Source organism: Lepus europaeus, chromosome 6 (genome assembly GCF_033115175.1).
Source record: "Lepus europaeus isolate LE1 chromosome 6, mLepTim1.pri, whole genome shotgun sequence".
Classification (NCBI taxonomy): Eukaryota; Metazoa; Chordata; class Mammalia; order Lagomorpha; family Leporidae; genus Lepus; species Lepus europaeus.
In genome coordinates, this window is record NC_084832.1 from 120,200,427 (window position 1) to 120,221,440 (window position 21,014).

The following is a 21,014-nucleotide window of genomic DNA, read 5'->3' on the forward strand; positions in this document are numbered from 1 at the left end:
AGTCCAAGTATTAGGAGGGAATCTAGGAGATCAAAGTCTCACAGGAGCCAAGAGAGGGCTTGGAAGAAAATGAGGGTCTAGGCCAGCACCGTGGCTTAACAGGCTAATCCTCTGCCTTGCGGTGCCGGCACACCGGGTTCTAGTCCCGGTTGGGGTGCCGGATTCTATCCCAGTTGCCCCTCTTCCAGGCCAGCTCTCTGCTATGGCCCGGGAAGGCAGTGGAGGATGGCCCAAATTCCTGGGCCCTGCACCCGCATGGGAGACCAGGAGAAGCACCTGGCTCCTGGCTTCGGATCAGCACAATGCGCCGGCCGCAGCGGCCATTGGAGGGTGAACCAACGGCAAAATGGAAGACCTTTCTCTCTGTCTCTCTCTCACTATCCACTCTCTGCCTGTCAAAAAAAAAAAAAAAAAAAAAAGAAAGGAAGAAAATGAAGGTCGTGAGTGTTGTACCATGTGCTCTGGATGAGTGAAGAAAGGTAAGCATGGAAGTGTTGATTTGGTGTGGTAGTTACCGAAAGATCACGATTTAAACATTTTTTTAAAGATTTATTTATTTATTTGAAAGTCAGAGACACAGAGAGAGGAGAAGCAGAGGGAGAGAGGGAGAGAGGGAGGGAGGGAGTGAGCGAGAGAGGGAGAGGTCTTCCATCTGCTGGTTCACTGCTCAGTTGGCTGCAGTGGCCAGAGCTGGGCCGATCTGAAGCCAGGAGCCAGGAGCTTCTTCCAGGTCTCCCATGCAGGTGCAGGGGCCATTTTTTTATTGCTTTCCCAGGTCACAGCAGAAAGCTGGATCCGAAGTGGAGCAGCTGGATCTTGAACTGGCGCCCATATGGGATGCCAGTGCTTCAGGCCAAGGCGTTAACCCACCGCGCCACAGTGCCAGCCGCACGATTTAAACATTTCTAAAGGTTGATTTATTTGACAGGCAGAGTCACCCAGAGGGGAGACACAGAGTGAGAAACTTTTTCCACCTGTTGGTTCAATCCCCTAATGCCCTCAATAGCTGTGTCTGGGCCAGGCTGAAACCAGGAATTAGGAATTCCATCCTGGTCTCATGTGAGTGGCAGGAATTTGAGCACCTATGCCATTATCTACTGCCTCCTGAATTCCTCAGCAGGGAGTTGGATTAGGAGTAGAAGTGAGATTCGATCAAAGGCCCTCTGATAAGGGATGTGAGCATCTCAAGTGGTAGCTTAATCTGCTGTGCCACAATGCCCACCCCACACCCATTTTATGGATGGGGAAATTGGGACACAGGGAACTTAAGTAATTGTCCATTGTCCTGCACCTGGTGTGACAGTAAGGTTCCTCTGAGGGAGGTAGTCCTTCTTACCATGCTGTACTAATTAATGTTCATACCTTGAACCATTCATCAGTAATATTTCACTAAAATTATAATTCACAATTAGAAGTTGGAATATTTTGATATCTTAGAGAAGTCTCATCATATAGAATAGAAAAAAATTTCTGAAAAACATATAACCATTACAAATGTGAATTAGCATTTCAGTTTATGTAAGTTAGAAACAAGAACAGAAACTGAAATGTTTAGAAGGCAGAGGTCTAGAGTAGCTTAATTAACCTGTATGGAACATGGTGTCTCCAACACACAATACTGTTCCATAGTGAAAGTGTAGACAGGGTAATTAAGTAAACATTAAAGTCTTAAAGTTTCCATATATTCTTTATATTCTTGATAGCTAATGGCCTTATAAATGTCTTTCTTCAGGGAAAAATGCAATTTCCATTGTGAGCTGCCTTCCAGAGCTTATGGTAGAACTCCGCTGACGTTGCTCCGATGCCAATGTGGAATAAAGGTGTTTATAATCTAGAAATCAAGAAATATTTTATGAATGAGTTACTGATGACATGACTGAGTTGATCTTCTTAGCTTTTAAAACGCATAATAGACATTTATTTATAGTTTGAGTGAATGGTTTAAAATTATATAAATAGAATGTGCTGATTTTAGTCCTCATCTGTGTTTTTGTCTTATGTCATACTTGGCAAAAGGCTCTCCGTTCATAACCTTTGTATCTGAACTCTCATCACAGCCTAATTGTGGCTTGTTGTGAAATTAATTGCAGACACGTATTTCATCATGATTTTTCTGTAGAAACAGTTCCGTAAACTAAAGTTGACTTATTTTTAACAAGAAAAATCTTGTTTCTTCCAAAAGAAGAACTTAATGCAGAGATGGTTGAATCTGTTTTCTCAGAGTGAAGTTTTCCCTCCTTCCTCGTCTTACTGTCTGTCGTGTTTGGTTGGTTGTCTGCCTCCTGTCCTCAGGTCATTAAGAACATGAGTGCATCTGTCTTGCTCGCTGTGGTCTTACGGGTGCCCAAGGCCTGTGCCTGGCACTAGGAGGCACCCTGGTGCATCTGTCTTTTAAAAAAAATATTTGGTTTATCCTATTTATTTGAAAAGCACAGAGGGAGAGAAGGGGAGAGAAGGGGAGAGAAGAGAGAGAGAGAGAGAGATCGATCGATCGATCGATCGATCGTCCATCTGCTGGTTTACTTCCGAAATTGCTTCAATAGCAGGGGCTGGGCCAGCTGAAGCCAGGAGCTTATTCCCGGTCTCCCACATGGATGCAGAGGCCCAAGCTCTTGGGCCATCTGTTGCTGCTTTCCCAGGTGTGTTAGCAGGGAGCTGGATCAGAAGAGGGGCAGCTGGGAATTGAACCGGCGCCTATATGGGATGCTGGTGTCAAAGGTGACAGCTTTAACTGTTGTGCCACTACACCACCTCCCATTTTTCTTTTTACTAACTGAATTTTTCTGAATTACGTGAATGAATATTAATAAATATCAATTTGTTTTTTCTGAATTGGAAAGGCACTTCTGATTTCAACGTGCTAGTGTAACACCAAAACATTCTGCCATCATTTTGTTTGCCTGGGTCCCACGTGGAAATGCCATGTTAAATGTGGAAGCCAGAGTTGTGGACTTTAGATAATGGGCCTGGAGGAACAGTCCCAGTGTCCCAAGTTTCAGTCTCCTGGCATTTTCTTCTCTCAGCCTTTGCGGTCTCCCTCTCCTCCCTTTCTGCCCTTCAGCCTGTCCTCTCTCGGCTGTCTGGTTTACTAACCCAAGCCCCACTATTGCCGCCCACCCTCAGTGTCTGCAGTCCACCTGTCGCCGGCTGCTCCTGACCTCGTAGTGGACCGTGACCACCCTGCCGCCCTCGGCCGCCTCTCCTCTGATGCCGTCACTTCCTCCCCGGAGAATACACAAGCAGACAACAGCAGTGTGAGTTAGACTGCCCCCGAGCCCAGATGACGACAAGCCCTTCAAAGTGAAATTCACATACATAGAAAATTGCCCACTTACTTGATTGATATTTTTCTGCTTTGCTTTTTATATGTTCCAAGAGGAATATTTCCTTCTTCTTGCTCTTTTTATTGAGAGGCAGAGTTACAGAGAGGCAGGGAAAGAGACATCTTTCACCTATTCGTTCATTCCCCACATGGCTACAGATGCCAGGGTTGGGCCATGCCGAATCCAGTAGCTAGGAACTTCTTCTGGGTCTCCCACATAGGTACAGGGGCCCAGAGACTTGTCCATCTTCTGCTGCTTTCCCAGGCACATTAGCAGGGAGCTGGATGGGCAGCGGAGCAGCTGACTCTTGAACCGGTCCCCAGATGGGATGCCAGCATTGCAGGCAGAGGGAGAGACCACGCTGTTGGCCTCTAAGAGGAATATTTCTGCAAAGGATGTTCTGATTTTTGAAGCTAACACTTAGAATTCAAAAAAAGAAAAAATACAACTGGGTAATATGACTCTGTTGTGGCACATTACAAAGTATTTAAGTTGTCCTTGTTAACAAAATATGGTTTAAGTATTGTGTATGTTAAGTTAACTTACCTTTGTATTTCCAACCCTGAGCTCCCAAAAGGGAAAATAAGAATGAAATCCATGGTTATTTCTCTTTTATTGGAGAGAATCTTATATTTTTAGGTACTAGAGCATTGATTTCACTTTTAGAGTAAAAAGCAAAAAGATAGCATTCCTAAGGTCTGCTCATGCAGATGTTCATTAAACTGGGCCTGGTGTGAGGTGCTGGAGTTAGATTTCCCAAGTGCAGTTCACAATTTTAAACCACCTGTTAGTTTTGTTAGAAAATAGTGACCAGGGTTAGGTCATTATTAAATTTGAAATTCTGATTTACAATTTCAAACATAAGCAGATTTTTTGGCCTTTGTGTAAATTTAACAATTGGTGAATGTCAGATGCATCTACCCTTAATTGTACATTTTCAAACATAAGAAAATGGTTTAAATATTTGTTTTTTAGTGCATGGCTGGCAAAATCAGAAATGCTTTAGACTTTAAATCTGACCAGAGATTGCATCTCTTAGCACGAAACGATCAGGTTGTTGTATGAATTTGAGGTCTTCTGCTACAACTTGATTCTCAAATGTGGCTTCTGGGGCCCTTTGGGTGTTTTCGTTATTGAGAGAGCGCAAATGTTCCTCTCTTGTGTTTTGTTTATTTTTTTCTCATGTGGTTTAGATCCAGCAGTCAACGCACACTCATCTGGATATCTCACTGTTTCCGTTGGGTTTAACTGATGAGAAAAGCCATGGAACGCTTGCCCTTGTGGATGACTCTGAGGGTCCTGGAGCCCATGTGTCAGACATCCAGCTTCAGCAGAAGATTACAAGTCTGGAGATGAAGCTCAAAGCGTCTGAAGAAGAAAAACTGAGAATTAAGAAGGTGTGTTACCAGACTTATAGAATGGGAAGTGCCCTAAACAGCACTCTGGCCCCAGAATCAGCCCTTAAGGCATTCAGATCTGGCTAAAAAGTTCATCAGAGTATTTCAGGCATGGAAAGCCAAGATGCTGTGGCAAAAAATGACCTAAATGAAAGATCTCTGTGAGTGAGATCCCAGCAGAAAGAATGGGCCATCAGAGAAGGAGGTACCTTTCTCTAAAGGGAGGATAGAACTTCCACTTTGATATGGCCTTGTCTAAATAAGGTTAGAGTTGGTGAATTAAAGAGGCTTCCATAGCCTTGGCAACTCATGACAGGAGCCTCGAATGATTACTGATGTCATAAATAAGAGTGTCAATTGGTAACAACAGGAGTCACTGTGCACTTACTCCCCATGTAGGATCTCTCTCCTTAATGTGTTGTACTTTGAGAATCAATGGTATAACTAGTACTCAAACAGTACTTTACACTTTGTGTGTCTGTGGGTGCAATCTGTTGAAATCTTTACTTAGTATCTACTAAGTTGATCTTCCATATATAAAGATAAATAAGAATGAATTTTAATGAAGAATGGGATGGGAGAGGGAGTAGGAGATGGGATAATTGGCAGGTGGGAACGAGGTTATAAGGGGAAAACCTGCTATAATCTAAAAGTAGTACTTTCGAAATTTATATTTATTAAGTGAAAGTTTTCTAAAAAAAAAAAAGGTGTGTCTACAATTGCCTTGGAGATAAGTAGAACTGTATATACTGGAAATTTGACAAAATCCTAAGTGTTGACTAGGAAGAGTCATCAGTGGAAGAAGATAGTGTCCTCCCAGGGTGTCAAGCTGGTGAGAAATCTGCAGTCTTTAGGGCAGTGTGTCTTCCACACCCAGGCCTTCCTGCAGCTGCACAGCACACACTGTGTGTGTCCTGAACATGTACCCTCACTGGTTTCTTGTGGTTGTTCCCCAGACAGTACAGTGGAACGGCCGGTTGGGGAGTGTTTGCACTAGTGATCCAGAGACGACTGGAAGTGTACAGGTGGATGTGCATAGGTGATAAGCAGATACTCTGACATTTTATGTAAGGGATTCGAACGTTTGAACTTTTTGGTATACCGCGGGACTGGACTCAGTCCTTCACGGGTATCAAGAGACAGAGGATAAGAGAGAACCTGTCTGTTGGCTTATACCCCAAATGCTTGAGTGGCTGGGATTGGCCAGAGGTGGAGTTAGGAGTGAGGAGGAACTCAGTAGGTAGGTGGCAGGAACCCAGTTATTTGAACCATCATTGGTGCCTCCTGGGGGCTACATTAATAGGAGGCTGCAGTCACAAAGCAGAGCTGAGAATTGAACCCAGGTACTCTAATATGGGAAGCAGGTGTCCTGAGCAGCATTTTAAGCTAGGCCAAATGCCTGCCCTGTGTTTTTGTTTCTCTCCCTCCCTCTCCTTCCCTCTCCTTTCCTCCCTCCCTCCTTCCCTCCCTCCGGTTCCGGTTCCCCTCCTTTCCCTCTGCCTCCCTCCCTCCCATTTCCCTCCTTTCCCTCTCTCCCTCCCTTCCTTCCTGTAAGGAATGCTTTCCTTCTGGGCTTATTTTGATTTTTGAAGCAGAATGTTTTATGTTTTTTATGCAGACTTGAAATTTTTTAACATTGTCTCCCTGTGGAAAGTCAGGCATCATGGCGTATTTGATCAGAATGCTTGGAAAGAAAGCTGTTTTAGTAAATTATTTATGTATGCTCTGGTTTGTCTTCCCTACAGATATATCTATAGAAGAATCTTAGCAAATCTATGTAAAATATATGGAGAGATTGTGTAAATGACAATAAGTTGAAATGCTGTTGATTTTTATTAGATTGAGTGATTTTAGCATTATATCAGTGTTTGTGATTGGTCTACAGATTAGAATGAGGCATATAATTTATAGTACTATAAGATTTTTGCCATATTTTCTGTGAGTTCTTTTCTTGATAATTGTTAGCTCATATGTTCATTGAAACAAGTAAATCTATTTTATGCCATTAAATGTTAAAAAGTCTGTGTTTGGATTTGTCTTTTAGGATGTGGAATCGCTGATGGAAAAGCATAGTGTCTTAGAAAAAGACTTCCTAAAAGAAAAAGAACAGGAGGCTCTCTCTTTCCAAGATAGATACAAAGAACTTCAGGTAAGCCCAGTGCATTTACAGTTTTCAAGATGGGGCTTTTAGGAAGCATGTGTCAATATTTAAAACGTGTTCAGTTAAGAGCTTAGCAGTGGATAACCAGACACTTGCTTAGATCTGTAAAACATGGACCGTCCTGGAAGAGTATGGACCCGTGAGAAGCCCTGAGGATAGCAGTTTGAGTTCGAAACAGTTTGGTGAGTAACACTGCTTGTGATGGATGAGCTCTGGGAATTGGCCATCCTCATTTTTATTGCTGTAGTTACATACGAAGGGTGTAGACTGCTCTGTACCCAATGCTGAGAGCGTTAACCATTGTACTGAACTGTGGTCACTTCCTCCTCTTTGTCTTCCCCAGTTGCCTTAATAAACTTGTTTCTCTGCAGCTGTCCCCACCCCAGTAAATGTGAGTCACGCTTTCTAAGCACTAACTCCGAAACCCACTCACTCTTACTCACTTCTGAATTTGCTTCCCCTGTGTTCCTGTAGCAGAAGTCGCTGGCTGTACCTTTGGAATGCCCTGATTTTTTCCACTTCCCTTCCTGCTTGGTGCTCCCAAGGTGTTCCGTACCATCTGTTAGTGTCTTGTAACACATCCTTTTACGTTCGCCACTGCTGCTCACACACCACTCCCCTCTGCCGTTCCTTGGCTGTACAGCCGTCAGTGGCTTCTCCTCTCCCTCACACTAAAAGCCCAGACCCTGTGGCGGTCCTCCAGGGCTTCCTTCTCTGACAGGCCTTCCCCCTCTTTGTCTGTAATTACCCAGCATCATTGCCACATCGGGGTGCCCCTCCCTGGGGTCCCTGTCCGGTTTTCTTGACGTCTTTAGGTCTCTGCTCCAGTGTCACCTTACCAGACAGTGTTTGGAGCGCTACACTGGTGTCCCTTCCACCAACCTCCCCATATTCTGCTTGCTTTTTCTCCGTTGAATTTTTTACATCTGACAAACTGCTTGTTTGCACAGCTCCTTGTAATAGTCTCCTTCAAGGACTTACATTCCCACTGTTGCTCTTCTCCCAGTGGATGGAGTCATGTTTTAAAGTTAAATCAGATTGCAACCACAGCTCCCCTTCTGTCTCCTTCCTGTGCCATTCCCAGCTCTTTACTTGGACCACAGTCAGGAGGAAGGGCAGGGGACTTTGTGCACCTGGGGCGAGGAGGGCCCTCCTGGCCGTGGGACAGATCTGGCCGGCAGTTCACTCACATTCTGTCTGCATGGCCTGTGCATCCTCCTAATACATGCACACCCATGTTTAGAATGCTTGCAAATAGGGAAATAAGGTGAGCGCCGTGTCTTTGCAGTGTCCTGTTGGGACATTGTTTAATAAGTCTACCCCACGACTATTTAAATTCTTTATTTATTAGAATTCTCAGATGTAGTAATATTATATGTTAATTATAGAACTTTTTTTGTCCCCAGAAGAGATAAAAATAATTTCTGTTAGAAACAAATAACTTTAAAGATATGGTTTATGGTTGTGTAGGACTTAACCTGTTTTGTGTCTAACCTAAAAATCTTCCTTTGTCTAACACCCATTGATAAATTTCCTGTACACATAGCGATTCTTCAGAGGCTCTTTTAAGCAGTCTTAACATCTAGTCCACTCAATCTGAAATGATTGGCTTATTCATGAATCAGTAGAATAACTCTTTGGTAAATGTCCAGTTCATATTTATATCAGTCATACAGTAACATCTTGAAAATTATGCCCCATTTTATTTTTTAAAAGATTGATTTATTTTGAGAGAGTTAAATATAGAGATGGAGAGAAAGAGTGAGAGAGAGTTCTTCCATCCACTGGTTTGCTGCTGCAATCGCCAGGGCTATGCCAGGCCAAAGCCAGGAGCCAGGAGCTTCCTCTCAGTTTCCCACTTGGGTGCAAGGCCCCAAACACTTGGGGCATCTTTTGTTGCTTTTCCAGGGAGCAGGATCAGTAGAGGAGTAGCTGGGACTCAAACCGGTGCCCATATGGGATGCCAGCATTGCAGGCAGCAGCTTTACCCACTGTGCCACAATGCTGGCCCCCAAAATTATATTTTTAACAACTCTCAATGCAAAGAGTTTGCCTCTAATACTTGCTCAGATGGTGCCTTTCTGTGGAGGCTTTCCATGGCCACGCTGTGTACAATAAGATCCCATGTAGGTGATCTACATGGCCTAGTCCTGTCTCTTTGTTTTATTGTTATTCTGTATCATCATTATTTCCCCTGTTATTTTATTATGACTTATTTTCTGTCTTCACACCAGAGTGTGAGGAACTTGCTCTCTCCACGTCTAGAAAGCAGTGCTTGGTATGCAGTGAGTGCTCAATTAATAGTGTTGGGTGAGTGAATGAACAGGTGTGCACAGTGTGCCCCAGAGCAGTTACTTTGTGTATATTGTACTTAGCAACCTCAGACTTGGATTTGCAGTTCCTGGTAAAAGGCACAGCACTGAGTACTGAAGGAACTTAGTCGTTTGTTTTGTTTTTGTTTTTGTTTTTTTTCTATTTGCTTTGAATGACAGCCTGGAGGTGGAACAGAATGCAACATTTAAAATTTTAGTTACTTATTGTAGTGATATCTGGAAATTGATTTCACATCCATGATTTATTGCAGGTAATGTTGAGTTAAATTTTGGGGGTGGGCAGTTAATCACCTCTCTCAGAGTCATTCTAATAGGAGTGTGAATGAAGATGTGGGTAACTCAGCGTGAGAGATAGTTGGTAAATCTCAGTGTCTGCCACACACACCCCGAGTTGGTGCACATGTGCAGAGGGCCTTCAAGTTCTTCAAAGAGTTCATGGAAAATACATCTTTTGATTTCATTGTTCTGCAGATACTTGAAAATAACCTCGTATGTCTTAGATACTTTGTAAATGTGTTTTCAACACAAATATTTTAAGTGTATTGTAAAGATCTGATTTAGCAAGAATTTAGAAAATCTTGGGGGTCATTGATCTCCTTTCTGTAGTCTGATTCCCCACGAGGATGTAGCTTTTTCTCAATTGGCGTGAAGGTAGTTCTCCCCAGTGATGTCTTAAACAGGGGATGTGATTAAACTTGTCAGTGTTAGGGAAGTCCTCTATAACTGAATACATCCAGGATGAGTGTTAGCAACGTGGATTTTTAAATAGTGTACACACACACATGAATATATTTCTGTGTGGGAGTAAAGGTGTGTGAATGAATAATTTCTCCTTGCCAGTTATTCCTCAGATATTTTGAAGTCAATATATTTATCCCATATTTTGTGTAGAATATGGCAATCTTTTAAAAATCATTTTAATGTCTCTGGCCTACCAGTCTTTTAAATATTCATGGGCTTTAGTGGAATCGGTTAAGTTTTCCTTTCTATTTTCTGCAATGGCAGGTGTAATACAGTGGTGCCTGCATCTCTGTGGCATCTTTATGAGTGCAATGCATTCAGAAATACAGGATCTACTGACGGGACCAGATTCTTCTTGCTGAGTAGCCTTCTCCTTCAGACTTGTTAGTTTGCACATCTAATTATAAAAATATGTGTATTCTGAGAAATGTGGACAGTGAAGAAAAAGAAAGCAAACTTCATACCTTTTTACCACTCTGAAAATTTTGAGTATTTTAAATTTGATTTTTCAGAATATAGGCTTCAAATTTTCAAGTTTGAAAGGAAATCAGCTCTTTGACTTAGGCTAATGTTGGAAATGTCTGGATTTTAGTCTGACTAGAACAATTAATAAGTAGAATGTTCCCAAAGACTTTATTGTTGATTATTTTCGGAATTTTCATTAATCTAAAGAGAGCAGGTATCATGTGTTTCATAGGTAGAATTCCAGGAAGGTAACTTTATGGTCTCCCTCCCTCACCGCCTCCCTCAATCCCCCTTCTTCCTTCCTTTTTGTTTTCTGTTTAATGTTTGCAAAGTTTTGGAACCAGCCCTCTGCATGACTAAATGCTAACTGTTACAGAGGCCTCAGCCAGTGTTCTGGTCGGCGATATGGTCTAATTACCAGGACCGGGTGGGGGGTGTGAATGTGCCAGAACAGAAGGAAGCCGCAGACACGGAATATGCGGTACAATGGGGGTGTGTGCTCCATCCCTTTCTTCCTGTTCCGTCCAGGGTGTGTAGCCTCAGCAGGGGAAGCAAAGTGAGTCATGCTGCATTGGTCGGGGAAGGCTATTTCCAGGACTTTCTCAGATCTTGAGCAGAGACCTCCTCATCTCAGGGCAGCTTGGGTTCCAGTGCCTTTTGTCTTCTTTCTCTGACTCCCCTTGCAAGTAGGTCATTGCCTGTGAGGAGCACTCAGGAGCTTGGCAGCCTCATAGACAGCACAGGGCCTAACGCTATCGCATTAAAAATGCAATTAACAGACACAGCTGGTTACTGAGTGGTCGTCTCTGGTAGTCGGTGTTTGTAGCTATGGTTAGCTCTGGGAATTTTCTGTGTAAGCTTTTTGAAGACTGCACCCATTCTTCCAGATTCCATTTCCTATTGAAATGCCTCCTGGTTACAGTAGCTGGATTATTCTGCTTGAAAATTCAATTAAAAATAAACCCTGCTGTTAGGTGAAAATAGTATTCCAGAGGACCTGAATTGATGCCATAAATGGATAATACCTATCTTCTGGTGTTGATGCTACCGATTATATTAATAGACATTCTCATTCTTTTTATTCTGATGGTGGACAGTGAGGCCCTTAGAGACTTGGTTTTACTTGTGCTGTGTAGTATTTGATTAAGGGTAGATTAACTCAGTGGCTTGATACTCCTGAGTGTTTAGCTTAATGGCCTGGTAAGTAAGGAATTAACCAGTTTTGTATAGGTAACCCAAGTATAGTTTGCAGTCTTATGTATGAGTGGAGAATGATGATGGAAATGTACGTTCAGCCTAGATGGAAGACATCATGTGTCTACATCTTTTTTTTTTTTTAGAGATGTTTGTACTTATTCATTCAGGTATTTATTTATTTTGAAAGTCAGAGTTACAGAGAGAAAAGGAGAGACAGAGATCGTCTATCCACTGTTCACTTTCCCAAATAGTCGTGATGGCCAAGGCTTGGCCAGGCCAAAGCCAAGAGCTGGGGGCTTCTTCTTGGTCTCCCACAGGGGTGCGCAGGCCCAAGGACTTGGGCCATCTTGTACTGCTTTGCCAGGTGCATTAGTGGGGAGCTGGATGGAAAGTGGAACAGCCGGGACTTGAACCTGTGCACATAGGATATACTGACATTGCAGATGGCTGCTTTACCTATTGTGCCACAGTGCCACCGACTGTCCCTTTGTTTATCTTTTTGTTCTTAGCATGATTAACAACACTTAGAAAAGGGGGAAAATATGAGAATAGGATTGGTTGCATGTGTTGATTGGTCTCACACACCTTTATTTTAGTACTGGATTTTCAGTTGGATGAAATATTGGGATGTGAAGACATGTGGGTTGCTTTATTAAGGGAGAGTCATTTGGAATGGAGAGGCATTGTGTGAGGTACAACCACGTACGTATTTCCTTCCTTATTCCAAAGCTAGTTCACTGAATGTTCACATGCACAGGTTGGATACTAAGATTTGGAAGACTTCTTTGTCAGACTGGGTTAGACAAACTAGTACTGTCATGTAAGCATTTGTGTTTCTTAATCTGTTATAGTATAGACAATTCCGTTCAAAACAAACTGATGGAATTATCTTAAAACAGCAGCATTTTGAGGGTGTTTTAAGACGAGCAACTTGTTTTAGGCTATATACTTAATATGCAGTTGATGGTAGACTCTCAAAAATGAGATGTTCTAGCCTAAGTAATCAATGTTAAAACCTTGCTATCTGTAGTACTTTTAGTAATTTTATCATTGGTTTTGCTTCATTCACTTAAATTCGTTTGGATTTTTAAACAATGGCTGTCAATGCTGGCTCACATTCCAATCCTGCGTAAAGTAAAAGAAATAAAAAAAAATGCTCAGCTGCTGCCTCCTCCCATTAAATAACATGTTCATGTGTTTCACAAAGGACACATGTGGACAGACGTGTGTAGTGAAGTCTGCTCCTCATCCCGTGCTCCATTCATTTAGTTCCCACTCCCCTTAATAGGTGACTTCTGCTAGCTTATTTTTGTCCTTCAGCATCATGGATAAAGCATACAAAAACCAATGACAAATATCTGTAGATACGTTAAAAATTCATGGAAAATGAATGGTCATTTTGCTGCAGAAAAATTTTGTAAACCATGCCTAGCTTTCCCATATTGTGCATCTACTGTGAATTTTTTGAAGTGCCCTCATATATCCTTGAGCCTCTTCCTATCTAGGTGATGCCGTACTAAATGGATTTGGTAATCTAGTTGTCCAAGAATATTTCTTGGAGGTCTTATCACAGTGATTCATAGAGAGATTTCTTATGTTTTTTTTTCTTTCCATGGCTATTAGAAACATATTTTTGTGTTTTCTTCCATCTTAAAGCATTGCTGTAAAAAGTTTAATATCAGTCTGATTGTTTTCCAATTTCTTATTCTCTCAAGACCCATGATTTAATAGAAGATATGTTTTGGTCATTCCAGATTGATTCCTCTATTGTGAACTTTTTTTTTTAAGATTTTATTTGAGAGACAGAGAGAAAGGTCTTCCATCTGCTGGTTCACTCCCCACATTGCTGGAAGAACTGGATTTGGCCTGATCTGAAGCCAGGAGCCAGGAGCTTCTGAGTCTCCCACATGCGTGCAGGGGCCCAAGCACTTGGCCCGTCTTCGACTGCTCTCTCAGGCCGTAGCAGAGAGCTGGATCAGAAGAGGAGCAACTGGGACATGAACTGGCGTCCATATGGGATATAGACACTGCAGTTGGAGGATTAGCCTTCTATGCCACAGCACCAGCACCAATGAACTTTTAATTTTGTTACAACTTTGTATTTTTTTTGTCTTGGTGTATTTTTCTTACAGTGACTCCTGTTATTGTATGTTGTATAGTGTTTGTCACCTCTGCTTGTTTTTACTCTTGAATTCTTTTCATCCTTTTCTTTATTTTTTTCTTAATATAAAATGTGTTTCCCCTTCTATTTCTCTTAATTTCAAGTTAGATTATTTGATATTATGTTCTCAGCTTAATCCTCATTTCTGAAATCACTTATTGTTAACTATAATTATATTGTTAATTATAATTTCTGTCTTTTTTCCACCCTTACGTTTTTCATCTGATTTACCATTTTCCTAGTATCGTTAAGCTCCCTTTGAATTATAAACTGTTTTTAATTTGTTTGTAAAAATATTTCTCTTGTGCTTTAATTTTCTGTAGACTCTTGTTCAAGTCCTTTTTTTTTTTTCCTGTAATAGTATTGCATGAGATCTGATTAATCGTTTTGTTATCTTTTTCTGTGTGAAATTAATTCTGTTGCACTTGTTAAATGGAGGGGTACTTTAGAGGTTTTTTTCCCCTCATGATTTTGTTTTCTTATTTTTTCATTTTATTTGAAAAGCAGAGACAGAGCAGCAGACAAAGAGACTGAGAGAGTGCTCCCATGTGTTAGTTCACTTCCCAAATACTTGTAACAACCAGGGCTGGGTCAGGCTGAAGTCAGGGTCTGGGGCTGTCCAAGTCTCCCACCTAGGCAGGCACCCGGGCACCTGAGCGGTCACACGCTGCCTCTCAAGGTGCGCGTTGGCAGGAGTCCGAGCACCTTGACTGCTGCAGCAAACACCAGCTCCCTCTCTTGTGATTTTGAAGCTCGTTTTTCATCTGTATTTTCTTTTTGATTTGAAAGCAAGAGCCAGAAGCTTCTTCCAGGTCCCCGACGTGGGTGCAGGGACCCAAGGACTTGAGCCATCTTCCACTGCTTTCTCAGGCCATAGCAGAGAGCTGGATAGGAAGTACAGCAGCCTTACCGGCTATGCCACAGCACTGACCCAAATCTTAGTATCTTTTAAGTGTTAATGGCTTTTAAAGGGAATTACCTGTGATAATAAAGGTTAAATGTGTGTTTTCCCTGAGGATATGAACTTACGTTTTATGAACTTGAGAATAGAATATAGGGGCGTTGAGGTCTAAGTCTTGCGGAAAAGACCATAATTTGTTTATTCCCTTAGTGGTTGGCAACTTTTTTTTTCTTGAAGCTTTATTTATTTATTTGAAAGTCAGAATTAGAGAGAGAGAGAGAGAGAGAGAGAGAGATGTTCTATCTGCTGGTTCACTCACCAATTGGGCTCAATGGCTGGAGCTGGGCCAGCCTGAAGCCGGGAGCCAGGAGCCTCCTCCGGGTCTCCCACATGGGTGCAGGGGCCCAAGCACTTGGGCCATCTTCTGCTGCTTTCCCAGGCCATAGTAGAGAGCTGGATCAGAAGTGCAGCAGCCGGGTCTCAAATCGGCCCCCATACGGGTTGCCAGCACTGCAGGTGGCGGCTTTACTTGCTATGTCACAGTGCCAGCCCGGCAACTGTTTTTTTTTTAAATGAGGGCCATTTTAAGAAAATTTAAAAAACTTAATTGTTTCAAAATGAGAATAACTGGAACCCTTCTATTAAAAATATAGTACTTACTAGGTACAGTTTAATCAGTGAAAATAATTACTAAAAACTTAAGCAAAACACCCATGCCCCCAGTTTTGTCCTTCAAGTAGGAATTATTAAAAGAAGCAAAAGCAGTTTCTTGAAGACTTTTCTAACCATGAGCAATATGTATACTTTAAAATCTGATGGTTTGCTACTGAATAACTTGATGATGAAGTTAACCTATATTCTCAAAAAATGCTAAGAATTGGGAGTGTTTTTGAGAACTAATAATAGGCAGCTTTTTGAAATGCTGGACTGGCGTATATTTTGAAGGCATTATGTCATTCTTTTATCCTTGTCCTAATGATTCTCCAAATGAAGTTATTTATTGAAACGAAATTGAACAATTACGATGTTGGGAGGATAGTGTTTTCCCAGTCCGTAGACTAATTGGCCATGGCGAGCTTGCATTTCCTCTTTCTTATTTCATTAGCCATCATCTTTAATACCAGAATTCAGTGTATGCTCACATTTCCTGCCATTTAGAATGACGTAGATTATGAAGGCATACCATCAGGATCATGACGGGATTTGTAGGCCCACCAAAATTATGAAATCTATACTTCAAGGCATCCCAGTTTAAGAAATCTTAACGTGTGATAAAATGTGGATCTCAATCTTCAGTAAGTAAAATGATTTTTTTTCTGTTCTAAATATTTTTCAGCATAGTTAGAATTTGCACATAGTTAGAAGTTGAAAACGTTTAAGCCGGCACTAATAGTAGGCTAATCCTCCGTCTGCGGCGCTGGCACACAGGGTTCTAGTCCCGGTCGGGGTGCTGGATTCTGTCCCGGTTGCCCCTCTTCCAGTCCAGCTCTCTGCTGTGGCCCGGGAGTGCAGTGGAGGATGGCCCAAGTCCTTGGGCCCTGCACCCACATAGGACACCAGGAGAAGCACCTGGCCCCTGGCTTTGGATCAGCATGGTGCGCCGGCCGCAGCGGCCATTGGAGGGTGAACCAACGGTAACGGAAGACCTTTCTCCCTGTCTCTCTCACTGTCCGCTCTGCCTGGCCAAAACAAACAAACAAACAAACAAACAAAAAAACCATTTAAAAAGGAAAACCAACTATTTTGATGCATTGAAGCTTCAAATATTTTGCTACATAGAAAATAAAAGGTTTTTCCCCCTGCTTTTACTTTAAAAAACATCTCTACCATGTAAGTGGATTTGCCTCATTAAAGAGAAAATTTTTTTGCAGAAAAAAGTTTGAATCCCACTAAGGAGGCTAGGAGTCCACCTTCAGTTTAGGTATCCAACGTCTCCTCCTGTGATCCTGCATAATACCCCTCCAGCAAACATGTACGCCTCCATGTGTTTACTTCATTGTAACATTTCTCTCACTTGCAGTTGTGATTCCAGGCTGGGTGGTAAATCTTGACAACCGTGTTTTCATGCAAACTTAGTGCATGGCAGCTTGGGATTCGTGCCGGACACGTAGACGTACATGGGCAGGTTTCAGAAATGCTGTGCAGCTGCCATCCTTAAATTCTATACAGTTTGGTCTTTCCTTGCCTTGTTCCCTTACATAACTTTTAAAGCTACCTTTTCAGTTGCATCTAATTTGATAAAATGTGATCTTTACGTTGTTAACAGTTATTCCATATGCTTGGGGGATGGTTATGTTTATTACGAGTTTGTGTTTTATCTTCAGTGAGCACACAGATTTTTGTACGTGGTTCATGTTTATGAGAAGTACTTAATGATAGATTTTTTTATTGTGTGCATAGTGGCATTGCCACAAAATAGGAAAATGCAGCCTTACAGTGTGGCTAAGCCTCATTCTCATCCAGTGGGGAGGCAAACCTGTGATTTTTGAATACTCGAGCTCACAGTCTCAAGGGACGTATTTACTGTATTTCCCTACTTATCTGAGGTCAGACTCTGACCTCAGCTGTTTGAGAACCAAGCCACAGACCTCAGCAGTAAATGGAAGGACGAATGTGAAGCAAATTCTCATAAAATCTACATCCCTGATTCGGTAGGAGGGTCCCGGAGCCTCTGCGGGCTCTCAGCCAGACAGCTGAGTATCAAGCAATAGAGAGAGGGGCCCTGGCACTCACAGAAGCTGGGCAAGGATTGTGAAGGAGGAGCATAAGCAAAACTCAGAAATGTGAGAAAACCCTAGCCAGGTCAGGGCGCTCCCAAGGTCTGTGTCTTCTGTGTATTTATTTGGTGGATTTTGAGTTCTGGACCTGTCGTGGGTTATAAATGTTTAACATGGGAAGAAGTGATTGAATGGGCGTCTGCTGTGTGTCTGTGGGAGCCAATTTGAAGAGCTCGTGTGTCCATATAGCTTCTTTCTGAGGGGTAGAAGGATATTGAGATTTTGAAAGGAACAGGCAGTGGATCTATGTGAAACCCTTCTGCCGCACAGGGGAGTCCCACACTGTGGGACGAACAGTGCTTACATAAGGGGCACGCCTGGTGAGCCTGCTGTGACTGGCTTGGCTTGTACACTGCGACCTCCTCGTCATTATTTAGCTCTGAATTTCAGGGCAGCTTCTCGAGATGGCCTTCCACCTAATCCTCTCCTGTTGCATTTTCCTGAAGATGCTGTATTTGTTAGGAAGCAATTCCTCTTCCAATACAGGCTCCTAGATGGAGGTACTTTGTCTTCTTCAGTCATTCTGTGGTCAGATCCACAGCTGAAGCCCCCCGCCCTATGGGGGGTGGTACTTGGAATCTTTGGGAGATGGTTTGGCTGAGATGAAGTCATCAGAGTAGGGTGCTCATCACGGGCCTCCTGTCCTTAAAGGAAGAGATGCGAGGGGACTTGGTTACTCCCTTCCCCCTGCCATCCATCGAGGAGACGGTGGGTGAGAAGCTGGCTCTCCTCATGAACCAGAAACTGCCCCCACTGGTCCCTTGACCCCAGACGTGCAGCCTCCAGAATCGTGAGACGGTGAATTTCTGTTGTTTAACTCATCCGGCCCATGGCATTTTGTTACCACCGCCGGAGCAGTGGAAGGCGTGGGATATAAATATTTCGTGTTCAAATATGTGGTTCATCTAATCGTCCATTCGCCATTCCCTGTTGATTCATCTTTATGCTGAGATTTAGCTGAATCTACTTTTTAAATAAATAAGATACTTTCAGATGCACACTAGGATTTTCAGATTTCAGATAAACATGGTACTAACCGTGTTTATCCTCTATGTCTTTATGACTGTTATCCCATTAAATGACATCTAAGAAAATTTGCTTTTACATGTAGGTAGAGAGATGGGAGCATTCCAATTCTGAAAATAGATGTAAATAGGCCTCTTTCTCCATCTGCACCTGAAGTTAGGGCATAGGTGTCCGGCAGTTGCACAAGTTGAAGCTGTGTGGGAAAGCACCGTGCACCTTGGGGCTCCGAGCGAGATGGTCTTCGTGGCAAACACTGAATGGCCGTTTCCTGCACAGGAATTCCTGGAAATGGTGGCAGCTGCTGTCCTGCTTCTGCTGTAAGACTTTACCAAAGACCTCCTGCATTGGAAAAATCATGGACCGCCCCACCCCTGTGCCTTCAGTTAGTTGCATGAGGCCTCTTCTGTCATTTCAGACGTTTTACTCTTTTGTTTCTGAAGTCCCTTCCATCTTGTTTTAGTTTCTTGTCCTCAAATAGTAAGCCTCCTGGAAGGTCTGTTTTCAGTATGTGTACATTTTGAATGTGTCTAAAGTACCTCTCTGCCTTCTTTATTTCCCCTTCTGCCATATAATTTTTTTTGCTCTTTTTCGTACATCACTGAATGTTTTCTGGTTACAGAGACCAGTAAATGAGTGTGGTACACAGCAGCGTGGTATACAGTTGGTGCGGTAGAGGATTGTCATCAGCAGACTCCTGAGCCCGGTTACTTTACTGTTGAATCGTGAAGTTTTGTTGTTTCCTCTCCTGAGTCTGTCCTGGATCTTTGGCTCTGTCCCCTCGTGATGCTGGTCACCTCAGCCTCAGCATCAGCCGCTTTTCATTGAGATGCTGCTGCGTTTTGCCATACTCCCAGCCAGGGTTCCTGCAGGAGCCAGAACGCTTCTTCCTATCTGATCATTTCCTCCTGTCAAGCAGAAACTCTTTAGTGGCCCTCTGTTTGCTTTAGGACTAAGGCCAGCCTTTCTCAGTTCCTTACAAGGTCTCCTTTTCCATACTTGTAACACAGGAAAAATAGTCATGCTTCCTCTTTGGGGTATGGTGAGGATTACATGAGTTCATGTTCTGGAAGTGTAGACGAACAATGCCTGGTACACAGCTCTCTCTAAATGCTTACTCACATTGTTTTTATGACTTGTGTAGCATCTGGCTTCCCATGTAGACCGTAAGAGCCACGAGGTTTGAAAGGTCTGTCTTCCTTTTGGTATTATGCTCCCGGAATTTGGCAATATTCAGTGCCTGCCACATTGTCCAAAGTGATGTTTGGGAGCCTGATAGAAACTCCTGAACCCTGAAGCTGAGGTGGCAAAGCCAAGGGCTAGTTATGTGTAGTTGCTTCTGTGGTAAGAGTGCGAATGAAGGTAGTAGATCAGTAGGAAGCAACAGAAAAGTAATTGCATATAGACAACACGAAGGAAAACAGTGGCAGCATTGGATTGCTAACTAAAGTTAGTTGGTTTCTTAACCTGTGCTTTTTCTCCTATTAAAAAAAAAAAACATGGTTTCCTCCTGAAGTAGCTAAGAAGTGAGTGTGTGTACATAGCTGTTCACCCCCATATGTGTATTAGGTGCCTTGTATGGCCGGGTCCCATGTCAGATGTGAAGGTCTCCTTAGTGGGAAGGCAGCACTGGGGGTGATGGGGAGAACTGAGGTGGGGCATAGTATAAATGAGGCGATTGGGGTTGTATGTGAGGATGGTGGGGCGAGAAGGTTTTAGGCATAAGGAAAGGTGCTGAAAATACCATCAAGAAGGCCCCTACAAAAAGACCAGTGTGGCTGGAGCAGAGTAAGAAGGGAGTGGGGGGGGGGGGGGGGAGAGAAAGGTCTCTGAACAGAGGAGTTGGCCTCCATCTGCTGGTTCACTCCCCAGATGGCCATAATGGCTGGAGCTGGGCCAGCAGCCAGGAGCTTTTTAGGGGTCTACCGCATGCGTGCTGTGGCCCAAGCACCCGGGTCATCTGCCTCTGGTCTCCCAGGCCATTCACCGAGAGCTGAATTGTAAGTGCAACAGCCGAACCGCAAACCCCTGTAAGATGCCAGCACCTTAGGCTGCGGCCTGTTATCCATGCCACAACACCGGCCCTGTGAGTTTTATGTAGGGAATTTTGTTTTAAATTAAAGTATGTTTAATTTAACATTTAAAAGACTAGAAATGCAGTCAAATTGTGCTTGAAGAGTATACCACAGTAAGAAGTGCTTTAAGAAAAGTGGCTTCATATTTTGAGAAATAGGCAGCCTGAGGTCATTGACACCTGAAACCTGACCGGCCAAAGTGTGGCTCCTTAATCCTTGGAAGTTCATTCGTGTGCACTCACGGCTGAGGACCCTCAGTGTGGCCGGAAGCTCTTTTTCTCTAAAGCTCTTTTGTGACTGTTTGTGTTTTTCCCTTCAGTGGACCCCTCATGTTCCCTGTGCTTAGTTTTAGAAGTAAACCAGAAGTGCATCTTTGTTCATGTACAGTTCAGTTGTGAGACACAACTGCCACTTAAACTAAGATTTTTTTAAATTAAAAATTATTTTATTTGAGAGACAC

At 42.9% G+C, this 21,014-nt stretch overlaps 1 protein-coding gene across 6 annotated transcripts in view; it reads left to right on the forward strand.

Annotated features, from left to right (window-relative positions):
• The window catches only part of CCDC91 (coiled-coil domain containing 91), a 325,533-nt gene that overhangs the window by 108,403 nt on the left and 196,116 nt on the right, over positions 1-21,014 (forward strand). For 4 of the 6 annotated variants that reach the window (XM_062195016.1, XM_062195014.1, XM_062195013.1 and 1 more), the window contains exons 4-6: positions 3,124-3,254; positions 4,517-4,720; positions 6,765-6,869. In XM_062195016.1, coding sequence (XP_062051000.1) covers positions 3,124-3,254; positions 4,517-4,720; positions 6,765-6,869 — 440 coding nt within the window. Of the gene's footprint in view, positions 1-1,732; positions 1,821-3,123; positions 3,255-4,516; positions 4,721-6,764; positions 6,870-21,014 lie in introns of all 6 variants that reach the window. The other 2 variants (XM_062195015.1, XM_062195017.1) reach the window with 2 other exon arrangements.